The sequence below is a fragment of the Salmo salar genome, chromosome 09 (assembly GCF_965601325.2).
Source record: "Salmo salar chromosome 09, fSalSal1, whole genome shotgun sequence".
Classification (NCBI taxonomy): Eukaryota; Metazoa; Chordata; class Actinopteri; order Salmoniformes; family Salmonidae; genus Salmo; species Salmo salar.
Genome location: NC_138299.1, coordinates 61,994,374 through 62,013,364, shown reverse-complemented (window position 1 = coordinate 62,013,364; position 18,991 = coordinate 61,994,374). Strand labels below are relative to the sequence as shown.

Here is an 18,991-nt window from a genome sequence, read left to right as displayed (position 1 = left end):
GCTAGGGGCATCAGAACACTGTGTCCTGGTGACTCCTGCCTCCCTGCAGTGTGGAGCAGACCACGCGGCTCCAGGACTGCAGTATGGAGACGGGGTTTGGGAGCACCGGAGAGACGGGCTTTCTGTTGTTGTTGTTTTCAGTGGCCCTGGCTTTCCTCTCTCTCTGTAAGAACCTGTTTGCCCCCAAAGACAGGGCCTAATACAAATTAAATCAAGACAGTGCAGGCTAGGCTAATCCCTGTGTCTGTCAGCGGTTTGAAATCCCCCCCCCCCCCCATGAATTAGTGGGTCAAACCTGCTGCATCTGGCCCGCTCTTGGCCCTGGCCGCGCTCTCAAGCTGCTCCACTGCTCACCGTTCGCTCCCTGACTGGAGATGACAGCAGGCCGCTGCTGAACCCCCACCCCACCACTGAGAGTGTGTGTGTGCATGTTGGTGGTTGGTTGTGTATGTGAGTTCTTCTAAGTGTGTGTATGTTTCTCTCTAAGTGCATGCATGTTCCTATGTATATATTTACAATATTTGCACTCCTATAGCCATGTTATTGGGCAACATTGGCAGACTCCTCTATTCTATCACTTACATTCATTAGCTTCCCGGGGAAAAAAATGACATTTGCTTATTGAAATAAGGTGGTTGAACTAAAACAACATGACAGTGTGAATTACATTCACTGTAGAGTTGTGAGAGATAGAATGTTGTTGTTATGACTATGATGACCTGATGGCAGCCTGTCATGGCCCCTGTTGACCAAGCTGCTACTCCTGGCTGTACAGATGTGTGAGTGATGTGCTTGAGGTGGTAACGTGGCTCCCATCAATCCCACCGCTAGCTGCCTAGAAAGACCAATCCGAAAAATTAGGACCAGATGTGCCCCATCGGCAACAGGGGGGCTCAAAGCTAACTAGGGCCTTCCATTACTGGATGGGAGCCGTGATTGGAGCAGCCTTGCTGTGGTTAGCAGCCACCGATACATGCCCATCTTTCTATTTACCCCCCCCCCCCCCCGTCTATGATTCACCAGTTAGTGAGCCTGCCCTATCATATTCACCATTCACTCAGTGCTTTGAGCACATATATAGGCTTTCATTTCTGAGACACGAAAGAGCATCCATAGTGGTGTGGTACAGCTAGTGTCTGTGTGTGTGTGTGTGTGTGTGTGTGTGTGTGTGTGTGTGTGTGTGTGTGTGTGTGTGTGTGTGTGTGTGTGTGTGTGTGTTTCTTTGGAATGGGAGTGAGTGAGTGAATGGGACCTGTGTACTGTAGGTGTAGACGTGTGTGTGTATGAAGCACTTCGCACCTGCACGCATACCTTAGATCAAGTCCACCCCCACCTCCCCTCCTGTCACAGTGGCCAGCCCAAGCCCATTGTGTAAATGTGGTTTGTTTAAGTGAGTATTCAGGGCTAGAAGGATTAATAAGCACTGATGAAGTTCCACCTGTATCCAAATCAGCCGCAACCTCTGGAGGCAGAGAGAGAAAGAGTGTGTGTGTATGTGGACTGTTACTCCCTTAGCCAGTGTGTGTGTGACTCATCCTTCAGCAAGTGTCAGATTAACGCATGTCAATAACGAGACCCACTCAATCCATCTCAGAGTGAGTGCATCCGCTCGCCGAGCCCCAGTCTGTAATGAGCTGCCGCAAATCTTAAAGGCGCTGCATGGTCAATCCGACGTCTGCCATACATCACTTACCGTGATGCAGCCTCCGGCAGAAGTCTGTGCAAACATACTTTTTGCACTTCGCAGAGCAGCAAAGAGCTGTTGTGAAGGGAAGTTGTTTTTGTTGATACAGAACCTCCTACCATCACCTACCGCGTCGTTAAAAAATTTGAGAGAAGTACGACGATGCGGTACGTAGCTCAATTTGGCCTCTTTATGCCTCCGGAGGCTCCGCAATTGCGTGAACCATCCATACGGTACTTCAGACCACATTTTTGGATCAAGCATGAATTTGCTTTTAATCCAACAAAAATGTCTCGAAAGATGCCTTGTCAGTCTGACGAGGACGGGAGAGCGAGTGAGAGAGATAGAGAGAGAGAGGGGGGGTGGAATCTGAAGAGACAACCCAACATGGCAGCCGCCTGCCTGCTAAATATTTTTGGGGGAAATATAGCCCCCCTGATGAACCATTACTTCACTTTGTTGTGTCAAGCGATCACAACAATGTTCACTGTCTTGTATTGATAGCTCTCCCTACGCCCGATAGGACCTGGAGACGTCGAATGTTATGTCATAGGGAAGTATTTATCCAATAATTAAATAATGTACATATTCAATTTTTGGGTCGTTTGCAATCCTGTGACACAGCTGTACTGTGAATCTTATTACTATACTCTACTTACCGTAAAACCTAAATTAATAGCCTCTGGCATTTATTTTCCTTAAATCACTGAACACGACAGGCTCCTATTTGAGAAGGCAACTATTTTCTTAATGCACACAGCTTTTGCTCATTTGCATAGTTAATTGTTTAATTCCAGCATTCACTTCCAGGATTTTAATCAATTTCTTCATTTCATTTACAAACTGTCTCACATTTATTTATAAACTTTTCCTTGGCAGAATAATTATTCTCCTCGTCGACTGTGCATTTTCAGCAGTTTTTACTTCCACCACTAGAGGGCAATCTGACGATTTATAGGGGTCTGTACTTTCGAAGTTGTTGGCTGTTTTCATTCTTGCCAGTCAGCCAGCAGTTCTCAGCTGTTAGCAGACGATGACTAGCAGTTTCTTACTGGTGATAAAATGTAATGATTCACTTTTTTGTTGTTGTTGTCATTAGTGAATTATTTCATGTAATAAATCAAACAATGAAACTTGTAAATAATTCATGCTAACCTCATAAACAATTAATTTAGTCCCGGTGTTTATTTGAAGCAGGCGTTTATTTGCTGAAATAGAGATGTTATATATATGCAGGCCTCAACCACTACCCTGAGAGCACTTGATTCAGTGTATCATGCAGCCCTCAGCCCTCAACATCTAACACATCATTGTGATCTCCACAGCGCTGTTGGCTGGTTGTCATTGACCTTGCGTTGGCTGGTATACACTGATTTATAAGGCCATATTGGGTAAAATGCCATTTTATCTCTGTTCTTTTTTAGTCAGGTCGGTAAATAAATATCAATTACGGTCCCATTCTCATTTGCTTCTAACAGTACCAAAAATTAGAACAGGTCATGGTATAAATAGTTTTAGTTACTTAGCTCCGTGGTCCTGGAATTCTCTCCTGAACATTTTCAAATTTGATGATCTAGTTACGTTGGTGGAGTTTACACACTTGATCGATGTATCGAGTGTAATTGTTTTTAGGACAGCTGTTTTTAGTCAAGACTTAGTTTTTTTTACGTAAAATGTTTTTGTTGTCCTGTATGTGTGTTTATAGTTGTGTTTAATGTTGTGTTAGTGTAATGTAAGTTGTTTTGTCTGAAACGTTGTTCCCCCTGCTGCTATTGGTCCAGAGATGTTATCTCAATGAGAAAAACCTGTATAAATAAAGGCACTATGTGTGCCGTTGCCTGACTAGCAGTGTGCGGTTTCCTTTTTCCTTCATCTTGTTCAACTGTTGCCATGCACCTGCAAAAAGATTGCTCAGATGTGCGAGTGCCTTTTGAATAATGTTGCCTGGCTATTAAAAGGGACAGGAGGCTATTTTTATATATTTTTCATAATTATATATGCAATTTGACACTTGGCGTTTCATTGAAGTTTTACGGTAGTATTCTGTATTAGTACAACTGTATCCTACAATAGGTATTTTTCTACTCTACTGTATATTTACATTAGAGTGTAAAGGAGCACAGTTTGAATGTCTTCTGACTGTGTTAATCATGAAAGCTCAGCCTACTTCCAGTGCCACTTTTAAGTATGTAGGATTATTAGACCTAAGAATGTGGGAGAGATACTGCAAAGGGGCTCCTATTTGAGACTTGGGATTAGTGACAGGGAAGTAATGTTCACCAAAACCGGTAGGAATGATAAGAACATTAAATTACAGTCTCCCCTCTCCCCTTTTACATTGGTGAACAGAGAAAATCCACAATTGAGACGAAGCCCTCCAAAATCCTCACTAGGTTAATTAACTTGGAAAGCTAAAATGGTTAGTAACCACACTGGTTTCACACCTATCACCGGAAGAATGGAAAACTGAGGAAATCTGCGTGGATTCGACTTTCTGATTAGATGTTCCGACCTCCTTTCACTGATCATTCTGGAATTCCAGGGCCTGTTCAGAGAATTTCGATGCAAATGTCCACCAGTCCCAGACTTTCCCAGTTTGGGATGAGGGTGTGAAAAGTTTTGTCTTCTTCTTCTTTTTTATCCTGACATCCAAATTAAGGAAAATCCCCTGGGACTGCCTCAGGGGAAGTTCCTGCTATTTGAGTTTGATTAGGTTTCGCAGGCTTAAGAGAAAAGTAAGCCTATTTATCCCTTTGAAAAAGCTAGTATGTGATAGCCAAGAGTTTTTCCCTCCCCTTTTTAGTATGTAAAACCCCAAATCTTAATCTTGACGCATTCCTTCAGGATTTCGCTCAAAACAGACGGGCAGATAGATAGCTTTAAAAAAACACACACACTGACATACACAAACAGGCACACACATATTGTCATGACACACACAGTTGTGAAATGTAACCACAGTTCTCCATACTCCCTTCTCTCTATTGTCAGTGGTGTGAATCTACTGAGCGGGATGTTACACTGATAGCCTGCTACTCTCAGTGGATACATTGTCTCTGTCTCATTTGCATTTTACCACAAAGGCAGATACACTGACAAAGCACAACACAGGTGCCATTCCGCTCCTCTCCGACTCTCTCTGACTGACACTTAGAAACAAGGGTGCGGTGGGCTAGAACAATGCTTCTCTCTAGTAAGACAACAATAACAACACCAACAAGACCAGGCTAAAACCAACACTCTCAGCCCCGTCCTCCAGAATGCAGCAACAGACATCTCGACGTGGGCCTATTATTTAAAATATTTTAATCACACTGAAAAGGAGGGAAAGTAGCGTTAACGTTTGGCATCCTCATGAATTATGAATACTGTTGCTATTAATGTATGTATAATTAATCACATCTCCACTCACTCGTACACAAATGGAGCCGAAGGAGATGATGCCTATAAGGGCCTGACTGGGATGTTATAGCCTGGGCTTGGCTATTGAGGCTATTACATTATTGCTGGTTCAAAACTCAAGGGCATGAGAACCTCCTCCTCTCTCGCTCTTTGTAACTACAGATGCCAAGGCAGGAAAAAAGTACTCAAAAAGTATCCACACACCGTTGTCTTTTCTTTTCCTCAGTTTATTAAAACAAGCAGTTGGCAATTGTTTATGAACAGAATGTCAGAAAATATTTGTTCCGTTTCACATGGGAAGGCAGAGAGAAAGAGACTGAAAGAGAGAAAGACTGGAATCAGGAAGTAGGAGCATTGTGTTGACATATCTGTTTCATTGTGTTTCCTCCCTCGGCGGATGGGTTGTATAGTTGGGTACAAACAATGCCAACGACACCAACACGTGGTCAAGGGAAGTTGTGTGATAGTGTTTGATTCACTCTGTCTGCTATTAATGTTTCTGTGATTGTGACCCAAATGGCAACCTATTCCCTGCATAGTACATTACTTATGGCCAGAGCCCTATGGGCCCAGGTCAAAAGTAGTGTACTATATAGGGAATAGAGTGCCGTTTGGGACACAGACTCTGTGTGAACATAGTAGCACTACCACAGTGCCTGCAGACACAAAAAATGGGGAAAATGCATTTCTTAGACCTGCTTTCAGAAAGCCATTACTACATTCACTACTCGCAAAAAGTCACTCACTTTCATAATACGTTTGATTCCAAATTGGGGCAAATTGAGTTTGGGGGCTGAATTGACAGGTGATGAAGTGAAATGATGCTGAGAACTTTACACGTGCCCAATTGTGACGATGGATCGGCCGTAATTAGAGTTTGCCGATTGATATTAAATGGTAATAACTCCCTCATATTTATCATGGGGAGGGCTCCAGAAATGGAATGTGTAATCTCATCCACTAGCTCCATGGGTGTGGTACCTTGGGCTCTTTTTCGCCCCTGTTTACTGGTTGAGCCTCCTGGCTGGGAAAAGGGACATCTATAATCTAGCAGATGTAGAGGATCTATAGGACATTCTATAGGTGTGTGTGTGTGTGTTGGGAAATAGGAGGAGAGTGGTGAATGTGAGGATATTGTCAACCCCATACAGGCTAGTTGAGCATTTCTACCCTCTCCCGTTGGTAAATGCTGCATAAATCCCACTCCTAGCAGGTACTGTGCTGATCTGGCGTGCTGTCATGGGTAGTGCCACACAGCGCGAAGCCGAGCTGGTTAGAGAAGTGGGTTATACAGTGGCAGGTCTGGTGTGGCGGCCGTGTTAGCAGTAGCAGTTGTGGCGGGGGCACCAGCGCAAGCATGCAAATCAGAGTTTGTCAGAGCAGCATTTTTTGGAAAGAGAGAAAGACGTGCGTGACAGAGAGAGTGTGAGAGGCTTATGGGTGAGCGTTTCTCGGAATGTGCAAGAGTGGGGTGTGGGATGATAGGCTACACACACACACACACACACACACACACACACACACACACACACACACACACACACACACACACACACACACACACACACACACACCACACACACAAACAGCATCTCCTCTGCAGCTGAAGCACTGAAGCATTATACAAGGAGGAATACATACGTGTGTAAACAGATGCTTCTTCAGACACTAAGCTTTCCTTCTGCCCCCCCCCCCCCTCGCTCACTGAGCCCTACTATCTGACCCCTTCCTGGGGAAGAGTATAGAAACAACATGGCTCATTATGGGTAACATTTCCTTCCCAGGACTCAAGGGACCGTATGAGTAAGCCCCACTATAAGATGACTCAAGACTGCAGACTTAAGAGTGTGAAAGACCAAATCAGGCATGAAAATTCAGTCCGTTTTAATCGTGGGACTTTGTGTTTTTTTCTATGCTGATGATATTGTGAGCTATTTTCATATTTAGCAGCCTACAGAGGGAATGGTGTAGCCAGAGGCTGTGTGGCTCACTTAATTGATACAGCCTCAGCTGAGTGTTTCTGCAGAACAACTTGACATGATTAGAGGCCTGCATCCACGACAGGCATTGAGCGTTCCTCTTTCCAGACCTTATTTTTCCCAGCGCTTATTTTTCCAAACATGTTTTTGTCTACCACCACTAACTCACTTCTTCCATTCCAACTACATTTGTGCAAGGTTTTAGTCATTTAAATGGAAAACTAATCAGAGTTTTACCTATGGCGCTGAAAACAAGGACACGGCACGATAATTAATAATTTGAGTTTTAAGCGTGCCGCTTCAATTAGTCAATAAATCCCTCCTCTGTAAATGCAAGTTTAATTGTATTGGTTGATATATCGGGCCTCGGCGGAGATTTAAAAAAAAAAGAAATCAAAATTGTGATGTTGTGTCAAGATTTTTTCCTCTCATTTTTTTCTTCTATTTTCCCGACAACTCCAGAACTTGCCTGGTGCTTGTGTCTGCTCCCAACCCGTCCTCTCCTACACACACACAAACAATCACACACTGGGTGCCCCTCTCCACTGCCATATACAATGAATACCTATTGTCACGCTAGGTAGGAAGGTAAATCAAATCTCATGGCAGACACTAAGCGAGGAGATTGCTTTTCCTCTCTCTGCTGCGGCAGAAAGAGTGTCACCGAGGAGGATCCCACTAGTGCCCCTGTCATGGGAGAAAAAGAGGGAGGAAGAGAGAAGGGGAAAGGGGAGGCCTTAGGGCTGGGGCTAGAGGGTGAGTAGAAAGAGAAGACTCACCTATCTCCCCCCTCCCTTGTACCCTCCCTCGTTCACCACTTTCATTCGACCCATCTTCTTTTTTACTCCCCCAAACGCTCTAACCCTCCTCTCCTCCTCTTCTCCAGATGAAACGGAACAATAATTATAGGGATAGAGTGACTCTGGCTGTCAAACTGGGGCCACTCAGATCACAACAACACATTGTCCAACTTGATTAAGTAGCCATTTGCGGTGGCCTAGCGATAGTTAAGAAAGTCTCTCCTCGTCCTCCATCGGCCTGAAACTCGATCTCAGAGCAAGAAATATCGACATTTCCTCCTCCGCTTTTTAAAGTTGGTCAGATAGATAAAGGCGGACGGGGGCGGAGGGCATTTCTTTACAGGAAGCCGCCCTGCTAATTTATCTGCCCGTATTCTCCCTCAAAAAAGCCCTCTCCAGAGTGCCTCCTCATGAACGCAGTAAGCAAGTTTGTGCCCTTTTCTGATTTGTGTTCGCTCATTGCCATTGACTATGTGATAATAAAGAAAATGTGCTCGATTTAATGCTGCTCTGATTTTACTGATAACTAGAGTCCCTTGGCGGAGCACAGGTCCATTGAAGCTACTCTACTGTACAGTTGAATAGCAGGTCAAATCAATATAAGGGCAGAAAACCTAGAAGAATATAAGGGGGCATTAGGGTGTCTTTAAGGGATTACAATAGGATGACCTGTGATGAACACAGAGCAGTGCATTTGGGGAAATGCAGTCCTGATGATGTAGCCCAGTGTGTAGACTACTAAACCAATATGGTGCCTAAGCATCATCCCTCCCACCATCGCTACTCCCAGGGGGATTGACAACACTCAACGCTGAGCTTACTATTCCAAACCAATTACAGGGCTTGAGCCAGAGTGAGATTTATCAGGAAATGTATATTAAGTTTTCCCCTTGTTACTCCCGCCATGCACGTTCATTAGCCTCTCACTGAATGCCCGGGCTAGATGGAAATCCTGGCCATAGAAATATAATAAAATCATTATATTTCTGTGATCCAGGCATTATAGTGAGTGCTTACTGGGACAAAAGTGGAGCACAGGTGGCACGCTCCACCAAAAAAAACACACGATACAATATATGTCTATGTACAGTGCATACACATCCAACCACAAAATAACTATCAACAATAATTACAGATGAGTTAAGGGCAGCTAATAAAATGCTAATCAAAATAGCTTTTTACAAATGATCTCCTTGATAACAATGAGTTAAGGTTTAATGAGTTAAGATTGAAATTTGTGAGATGACGATGCAATCAGGAGGCCGCCTGCCCCGCCGTCCTCGCTAATTACAATATTATCTTGTTACGGATGTAATTAGCCGGTGTGGAGGTGAGACGACAAACAGTGGCCTTATTTGGTCAGTGATTGAGGTATTTTGGCGGGCCTTGTCTAGTGGACAGAGGGGGTGGAGGAAACAACATATTTCAACCACAATAACAACTGTGACTTATATTGCTGGGGGGAACATGATATTTCAACCAAAATTACCACTCTGATTTACATTGGTCTCATTGTAATATGTCAAAATATTGACATTTAACCATTGCAGTATAGCTGATATATTAGTATGTAAGTTGTTGGGGGGAACGTGATATTTCAACAATACTTAGTACTTCTTTAATCCATAGTACAGTACATTGCTAAAGCTGGTGGGTTTCGGCTTGCGAGTTCCTCAGGGAACAATGCTAGCGCTGATGCCATTATTATATATTTGATCGCATTGTGTTTGTCCTTGAAGCTAGGAGAGAAAATGGCAGGGCTACTAAAGAGTAAAACAAACACAGACATGCATTTCCCGAGCATTAATTAAGCACACACCCATGAGTGGCCCCTATGTTGATGGTCAGCGTAGCGAATGTGTTGTTGGCTACTCTCACCGCCTGGGGGCAGTCCGTCAGGAAGTCCTGGACCCGTCAGGAAGTCCTGAATCCTGGACTTCCTGATGTGCCGCCTCCAGGCGGTGAGGGTAGGCAACAACACATCTGCCACGCTGTCCATCAACACAGGCCCCTCAGGGGTGTGTGCTTAGTCCCCTCTTATACTCCCTGTTTACCCATGACTACCACGCAAGACTCCAATACCATCATCAAGTTTGCTGATGACACAACAGTGGTCAGAGACCTGGCAGTGTGGTGCCAGGACAACAACATCTCCCTCAACAACAGCAAAACAAAGAAGCTGAGCGGGGACTACAGGAAATGGAGTGGCGAGCATGCCCCAATCCACATCCATGGGGCTGTAGTGGAGTGGGTCGAGAGTTTCAAGTTCTTCGGTGTTCACATCACCACTGAATTAATAACATGTTCCACACACACCCACACACTTGTGAAGAGGGCACGACAGCACCGCTTCTCCCTTGAGATGCATGGCCCCTCAGATCCTCAAAAAGTTCTAAAGCCCAATCCAATTGAGAATCTGTAGTATGACTTAAAGATTGCTGTACACCAGCGGAACCCATCCAACTTGAAGGAGCTGGAGAAGTTTTGCCTTGAAGAATGGGCAAAAATCCCAGTGGGTAGATGTGCCAAGCTTACAGAGACCTACCCCAAGAGACTTGCAGCTGTAATTGCCGCAAAAGGTGGTTCTACAAAGTATTGACTTTGGGGGGGTGAATAGTTATGCGCGGTCAAGTTTTCAATTTTTTCTGTCTTGTTTCATTTTTGTTTCCCAATATAACATATTTGAATCTTCAAAGTGGTAGGCATGTTGTGTAAATCAAATGATACAACCCCCCCCCCCCCAAAAAAATATATTTTAATTCCAGGGTCTAAGGCAACAAAATAGGAAAAATGCCAAGGGGGGTGAATACTTTTGCAAGCCACTGTAGGTAGCCCGGTCACCCGCTTATTATGATGCTCCTTTTGACTGCTTTAGGAAGTATGATTTACTACATTCATGTGCTATGTTTGACTGCTTTAGGATTATATGTTGCGTTTGACTGCTTTTGTAGGTCAACAGTTAATGTTAGGGTTAAGGTAACGGGATGGCTTAGCTAACATGCAAAGTCGCTCAAATGTAAGTGGTTGCTAATTAGCTGAAATGCTAAAGTTGTCTGTGATGAGATTCAAACACACAACCTTTCGGTTGCTAGACATTCGCGACCAACCACCCTGCTTTCGCTTTTGCTCTAAATCAAATCCAAATAAAATTTTGTTGGTGACATACACATAATTAACAGATGTTATTGTGGGTGTAGCAAAATGCTTGTGTTCCTACCTCCAACAGTGCAGTAGTATCTAACAATTCACAGCAATACACACAAATCTAAAAGTAAAAGAATGGAATTAAGAAATACATAAATATTAGATTGAGCAATGTCGGAGTGGCATTGACTAAAATACAGTAGAATAGAATACAGTATATAAACATTATTAAAGTGACAACAGTTCCATTATTAAAAGTGGCCAGGAATTCCAAGTCTATGTATATATAGGGAAGCAGCCTCTTAGGTGCAGGATTGCGTAACCGGGTGGAAGCCGGCTAGTATTTTGTTTTTTAATGTATTATTTCTTACACTGTTACCCCAGGAAATCTTAAGTCTTATTACATACAGCCGGGAGGAACTATTGGATATAAGAGCAACGTCAACTTACCAACATTATGACCAGGAATACGACTTTCCCGAAGCGGATCCTCTGTTTGGTCCACCATCCAGGACATCCAGGATCGGATCCCAGCAGGCGACCCAAAACAACGGCGCTGCAGAAGGCGCAGACGGAGCGGTCTTCTGGTCAGGCTCCGTAGACGGGCACATCACCCACGGCTCCCAAGTATACTACTCGCCAATGTAGACGAAATCCGAGCAAGGGTTTCCTTCCAGAGAAACATCAGAGATTGCAACATTCTCTATTTCACGGAAACATGGCTCACTCGGGATACGTTATCAGAGTCGGTACAGCCACCTGGTTTATTCACGCATCGCGCCGACAGAAACAGACATCTCTCTGGTAAGAAGAAGGGCGGGGTGTATGCCTTATGATTTAACGAGTCGTGGTGTGATCATAACAACATACAGGAACTCAAGTCATTTTGTTCACCTGACCGAGAATTCCTTACAATCAAATGCCAACCATATTTTCTACCAAGAGAATTCTCTTCGATTATAATCTTAATTATAATAAGGCCACGACTCCATGACCACGACTCCATTTTGTTGCTCCCAGCCTATAGACAGAAACAGGAAACGCCCGTGCCCAAGTCTGTTCAACGCAAGATTGCTTCGATCACTTGGACTGGGATATGTTCCAGATAGCGTCGAACAACAACATTGATGTATACGCTGATTCGGTGAGCGAGTTTATTAGCAAGTGCATCGGTGATGTTGTACCCACGGCGACTATTAAAACCTTCCCCAACCAGAAACCGTGGATTGATGGCAGCCTTCGTGCAAAACTGAAAGCGAAAAAAAATGAAATACTGCAAAGTTGCTTAGGAGCTAGAAGCAGAGCTTCCATATCTGCCGGTGCCATCTTACAAAAAAGTAACTCACTGTCTTATGTAAACATACCAAATGTAACATATCATACTAATGCAGTCAAATTGAATACTGTATATGTCATACTAAACAGGTCAAATAATGTAACTTAACATATCATACTAATTGAACTGGCACAGATTTTAGTAAAATATAATACATTTTGCTCTGAGACCAGGCTCAGCCTGCCTCCTTGCTCTTGTGTAGTGCCTTTTAAAGGCCACATCAACATACAAGAACACAAGGGCTAGTGTTGCATCTAAATTCTTGTCTTCTGCCTCTCTTTCCCCTCTCTCTCACACACTCTTGCTTTTTTAATGAGGGGTGGGGGGGATGTTTCATAGGCTGTTTAAGTCAGGATGTCTCAATAAAAAGCATCAAAAGCCTCTCTCTCGCTCTCTCTCCCTTTTACATTGTGGTTTTACATTATGGTTTCTGCCTCAACCTACACAGGTTGGAATAAATAGGGTGGGGATTGGGGAAGGGTTTCACTTTTCAAAAAAGCCAACCCCATCACCAGCTAACAAGCTACATTTTTTTACACAAATGCATTTGGTCACCCTGCCTCACCATCGCACACGGCTTCCCGCTCCCCTGAACAGCAGGACCGAGCTGGCAAATATTGTCCCTCATTTGATAATCAGTGAGTTCGTGCCACCGCCTACATTACCATTTCTTATCATAGGGGTGACTCTTTTGTCAGAGGTAACACTTCATCACCGGATGTGAGCCATTGACTATCCCCCTATCCCTTATCCTTTATCTGAGCTAGCATATCATGAGTCTATGAGAGTGGAATTTAAGAGGAGTGATGTCCTTTTCTCCCTCTTCCCACAGGAAAACACCTGCATCAAAGTATGTTGAAAGGGTCGGATCATGGAGTTTTCATGGGCAGGCTGGGGAAGTCCTTTGAGAGTGCCTTTGATACCCTCTTGACATGTTATCTGGGCGTGTTTGGATGTTGGCCAGGCACAAGGGACTTCCTGTTCTATGTCCCCTCTCTCCCCTGTCACTCTCCTGTCTAACTTACTATAACAGTCTTTCTATAAACGTTGGGGGATTTTATTTTTACGTTGAATACAGAATGCCTTTGACTGAGTAGATGCTCACCAGACACGAGGGGACATCTCAATGTACCTTCTCTCCCCTGTCATAACTCCCCTCTCCAAGAATGATGCACAATGCCTTTGAACTATGTGGGTCAGAGATCCATCGTATGCAGATTCCTCCATGCTTGCTTTTAATCTGCAATTGCTAAAAGTTAAGATTCAACCTGGTACGCTCTCAATTTCTTCTTCTCTTACACTTTTAGTTATTTCGTATTTATAGATTCAGATCTACTCAAAAAGGTTGAGGAGAAAAGAGAGAGATTTGGAGAGGAGAAAAAGGGAAACTTTTCTTCCTTCTCTCCATCATCTTATCTCTCTGCATGATGCACTGTCATCCCTAATGATCACATTTCTATGACTTTGGTCTGATGGAGGGATGGAGAGGACTGTCGGAGGGATGGAGGAGTGTCTCTGCTCACTGCAGCACTCTCCTTAGTTCTCTCAGCTCCTAGCAGGCCCTCTCTCTCTTTCTCTCTCTCTCCTTGTCTCCGTGTAGGTACTTTGAAAGAGAATGGCTTCCACCTTTTGAAAGCTGAGGCTCGCTCACTTTGTGTAAAATAACACTTCTATTGAAAGGCAATTGCCGTTGTAACATTATTTGGTTCCCTACGAAATTAAATGCATCTCTTCTGTTTTTTTCTCTACTTTCCTCCCCCTCTTCCCCCTCCTCCCCCCAATCTTCTGTTACAGACGGATAATTATGTCGACTCCAGCTATGTGAACAGCCGAGCACATCTTATCAAAAGGTATGTCTTGATTAGGCAATTTGATATTTTCCGCTATCACCCGTTGTGATCCGTAATTGTCTGATGCTATGGGCTGCAAATGCATGAGTGTGCATGTTGTGAAAACCAGTGTTTGTTCTGTGTATTCACTACAAATTCACACAATCAATAATCTAATTTGGAATTAGACTCTAAAATGATCCCTCACTACTATATTAGGTACATTTTTCAAGTCTGCATCTTCAAAGCACGTATTTTAACATTCATGAATAATTCCATCCATTCCCATAAAAAAAAAAATCAAGACACGTTGAGCAATATGAAAAACTTCTGCTAAAACACAGCTCGTAAAACGACTTACACATCATGAATAAGATTAAAGAAATCAAATAGAATTTTGGCCGGGAATGTGATTTCAATATTGCAAGAGGTTCGTAGCACAGTTGGATCTCAGTGTGTAAAAAAATACATCAGCTCAATGCTATTACCAAAGTACCAATAATTAAGTTAATTTGAGTCGCCCATTTTGAGAACATTGAGCAGAGCATAAAGGTTATCTTTGTGAGATATGGGACTAATGGTGCATTCCTGAGTCCACCTGAAGCAGGATATAAGGTGAGCTCGTGGTTCCGGCGGGGTAGTGTAGACAACTCTAATAACGCCCTGCAGCAATTTTATTTATTTTTTTGCGGCCAGGCCTATAATTTCTCACTTTTTACCTGCAGCTATGGAACATTCCAACCTCCCTTTGTTTGAGGCCGTCCCCGGCTTTTTGAAAAGCCATTATGGCAATTTTCCTCCCCAAAAAGTCCCTATGTTTATGTAAACAAAGCACATTTAAGCGAGTGGCCTCTACAGCACACTACAAAGCTATCCCCTAGGAGCCTGTGGGCCTGTAGTCTGGGACAGGTGCAATTACACTGATAACATCAGAGAGAGGTAAAGCCAGCATTACCGTTACTGCAGAACCTCTCTCTCTCCCCCTTTCCCAGGCAAGCCTCTCAAAGGAAAGCTGGTAACTGCTGTTGCTACTGTTTCTTTTCTTTTTGTCTTTTCTCTTTCCTTCTCTTATATTTTTTCTCTTCTCCTCTTTTCTCCTCTCTTCTCCTACGTGAGGTTCGTGATGTATACATTCATCTCCTCCCTCAATAGCAGTCTTGTTTGTATAGCACAATTTGTTCCAGTGGCGTGGCAATCAAATGAACGGAAATCATGCACACACTATGAAGCTGTTGATTGCCTGCCTCTATTGACTTTAAGCCCCAAACAAGACAGATTCAATCTGTTTACGTACGTACATGCTCATAGCATTTTCTATATTCCTTTCCTTCCTGGAATGCTTGATTATCATCTGATTGTTGAACAGTAGAGTGTAATTGCATGACGTTTTAAAGGCCCACTCTGTTATTTGAAAAACAACACAACGGCAGCCCCGACACTTGGTTTGCTATAAAGCTGAGGGAGAGGGCTCATGAGGCATTTACGTCTGATATTCTTAATTAATCAATGGGTATATAATTACATACATTTAAATTGTAAAAAAACAGGATGTAAATATCCGGACAGGCCCTTTATAGCCACAACAGTTCACACTAGAGATGCCCTTGAAGTCAGTGCATCGTCATCCACACGGTCCCTTTTAGAAACAGACTAAAACAGCCTGCAGCCTCTTTGCTCCACTATCAGCAGAGTTTAAAAATGGCCTCTTAATCCCAAAAATCCCCAACAGAGTGAATCTGTGCCTCCACCACCACAACCCTCCGATTACTACAGAAGTAGCAAGGTTCTGTTCCCTCCAGAAATAAAATGTGGAACGCTGTGAAGTCGCATCCTGCTAGACAGCTGAGGCCAGAGTTAAGAGTCCTCCTGAAGATTGCCATCATCCCTCTCATTGTCTCAAGATTCTGAGTGCTGTGAGAAATGTGTGAGAGAGAAGGATGTGGAGAGACACACATGTTAGAGAGTCAAGGATGAGATGGTGAAAGAGAAACAATATGAAGAAAATGTTTTGATTTTTTAAAAGAGAACTAAGAAAGAAAGTGAAAAAGAGACAGACACAGGAGAGAAATGGATCGAGGGAGAGAGGTGATGAAGGAAAGAGGAGAGAATCTGATAGAAGTTGATGTGACAGTAAATCAACATTCTCTCCTTTCTCATCCCCCTCTCCCTCCCTCCTTCCCTCTGTAGCACATCAACATTCAAGGACCTGGAGGGCAATAGTCTGAAGGACAGCGGGCACGAAGAGAGCGACCAGACGGACAGTGAGCACGACGTCCAGAGAGGCCACTACATAGACACGGCTGTCAACGACGTGCTCAATATGACCGTACCCCCCAACGTCTGCCAGCTGCCTGACCAAGGTAGGAGAAAAGGTTTGTGGAAGCTGTGTTTATTACTTATCATTCATCCCTTAGTGTTGGAATTTGAATTACCCCATCAGATACTTGGTAAAAGCTTGTGTATGTAAAACGAAGCTTGTGTGTTGCTGTTTACACCTCCAACTAGAGCAGCTTCAGACATAAGGCCTCAGACCTGTGTGTGTGTGTGTGTGTGTGTGTGTGTGTGTGTGTGTGTGTGTGTGTGTGTGTGTGTGTGTGTGTGTGTGTGTGTGTGTGTGTGTGTGTGTGTGCGCATGTGCTTGTGTGTGTCTCTGTGATTCTATAGAATTTGAATTATTTCCATTCCTGTGTGTGTATTTGTGTGTTTACATCAAGCAGAACACATTTAGCGGTAGCATTGTGCCCACTCTCAGATAAGGCCCCTCAGATCTGTTTATTGTGAATAACACCTTAGTACTTTCCCTTTGAAGTCCCAGTGCTAACTCCGCTAAGGCTGCTAATGTAGAGGGATCCCTCCCTCCCAAGGCTACACTTTGTATGATGCTCTGGTAACATTATTGACTCATTGTTGGCCTAGCCATGTCTGTCTGGAAGTATTTGGTGGCAGCCAACTTCTGATGCGCTTGAATGGCTGACAAAGGTGGGTTGAAATCTACATATTGCGTTGTAACCACTCTCATACATTATTCAGCAGGAACATTTAGCAGAGGAATTAATGTTGATGTTTCTTTGCCGACTTCCAACGTTTAAGAAGACATCCGATTCGCTGGCAGGGGAAGTGGAGGTGGTCATGTTAGTGTTTCCTGGTTCCATGGTTTTAGAGTAGTGGAGAGGGGGAGCTTATGTGAAGAAGTGTCATAGAGAAAGGGAGGGTGAGGGAGAGAGAGGGAATGAGTGTGAGAGGGAAGGAGAGAAATAGAGGGTGTGTGTTTGAAAAAAAGGAAGAGGGTAGAACTGGCACCGACCTGTGAAGAAATTGAATTGAATTAAATTGAATTGTGAGAGAAGGAGAATTAAAGATATGCCTGTAGACGGAGATAGAGAGAGTGAGAGAACAAGAATGAGTGAGACAGAGAATTAGGTGGATAGAAACTGGCACAGACCTGTGTGCTACCATTGTATGCACATGGGGGTGTTCATCCAGCTCAAAAGGAAACACACACAGGTGCTCAGACTTGGGAGAGCATAGAGCAGTGGATTCAGTGTATGAACTCAAAATGAACGGCAGCCATTTCACTGGCTTGCCTCCTACTTAACAATTGTTTTATTTTCTGAAGAGACAGGAAGCTAGTGAATTGCCTTGCTTTGTTCAGTCTTGATGACTAGGCCTTTCATCTTAGCAATTTGAAAGAATTAAACAACTCCATTGGTCAATAGGGAAACCTACATCTGCCTAGCCTTGCTCCGAAAAAAGAGAATTGAATGAATGAAGGACTAACAGACGAAGAAAAATGAAACAATCACACTTTAACCCAAATTATTTATGAGGGATTTATGTTTTTTTCCCTGCTTCTTTTTTTTCGACTGGAACATTTTCCATCGTGGGGAATGAGCTGCGGAGCAAATTAGGAAGTTAGCTCGGGATCACATGGACTCAATCACGGATGTTGAATGGGGCTAATTTGCCAGCCATTTTACCCCAAGGCATTATGGGTAGGGGAAAGAGGCATTATGATGTCATGATAGGAGGAGAATAGGTAAGTTCAGTCTCTTCTACTTCCGTTTTCATCTGGGAGCAGATGCTTCTGTAAAGGCATGTGGATTGAAGTGGATCTGGTTCAGTGGCTGGTGTTGAACTCGAACATGGCTTGTGATGTTGTGATGACTGCTTGGTTGGTGGTGGGGGGGTTAACAGATAGTGGCAGGGAGTGTGTGTTTGTAAGTTTGTGTTTGCATGCGTGCATCTGTATGTTCACTGCATGGGGAGGCTAGTTGTGTCCCAATCCAAAGGCAGCTGCCTGCTGCCTACCTGCCTCCAAAGGAACCAACCTTAGTAGGTAGCACTTTTCTAGTAGGTAACTGCCATTTGGGACGGGATTCGAAAGGCAGCATCACGTGACAATGCATTTGCATTCCACTGAGCACTAGACATTTGTTTACGTTGTAGCCACAGTAGCAGAGTGAGCAACTAGTGCTAGCAATTCAGTGAACAACTATCCCAAAATGGAAATACTGTATCTGACACGAATAACAAGTAACAGAATCGATCTCGTCAGTACCTATTCATGCATGAAGTTAACACCAACTAGAATAATTATCCTACGGTATAGGGTCCTCCTCTCACATATTGCTTGGTCTGCAGCTCAATTGTGGACATGACAGGTAAGCTTGCATGCATGATACAGGATACAGGATTTTTTGAGATAGCTTTTATACTGACTGTTTAAGAATGTTTCACTGTGAAGCTAATATTGCATTAGAGCTGCTGTGTTTTCTATGAGTAGGCTTAGATTGTGATTATTTCATACAACTATTAAA

The 18,991-nt window shown here is 43.6% G+C and overlaps 1 protein-coding gene across 6 annotated transcripts in view; it reads left to right on the top strand.

Moving 5' to 3' along the window:
* Positions 1-18,991, top strand: part of LOC106611509 (protocadherin-19) — a 90,227-nt gene that overhangs the window by 32,783 nt on the left and 38,453 nt on the right. For 4 of the 6 annotated variants that reach the window (XM_014211788.3, XM_014211785.3, XM_014211787.3 and 1 more), the window contains exons 3-4: positions 14,140-14,195; positions 16,362-16,546. In XM_014211788.3, the coding sequence (XP_014067263.1) occupies positions 14,140-14,195; positions 16,362-16,546 (241 nt within the window). The remainder of the gene's footprint in view (positions 1-14,139; positions 14,196-16,361; positions 16,547-18,991) is intronic. The other 2 variants (XM_014211789.3, XM_014211784.3) reach the window with 1 other exon arrangement.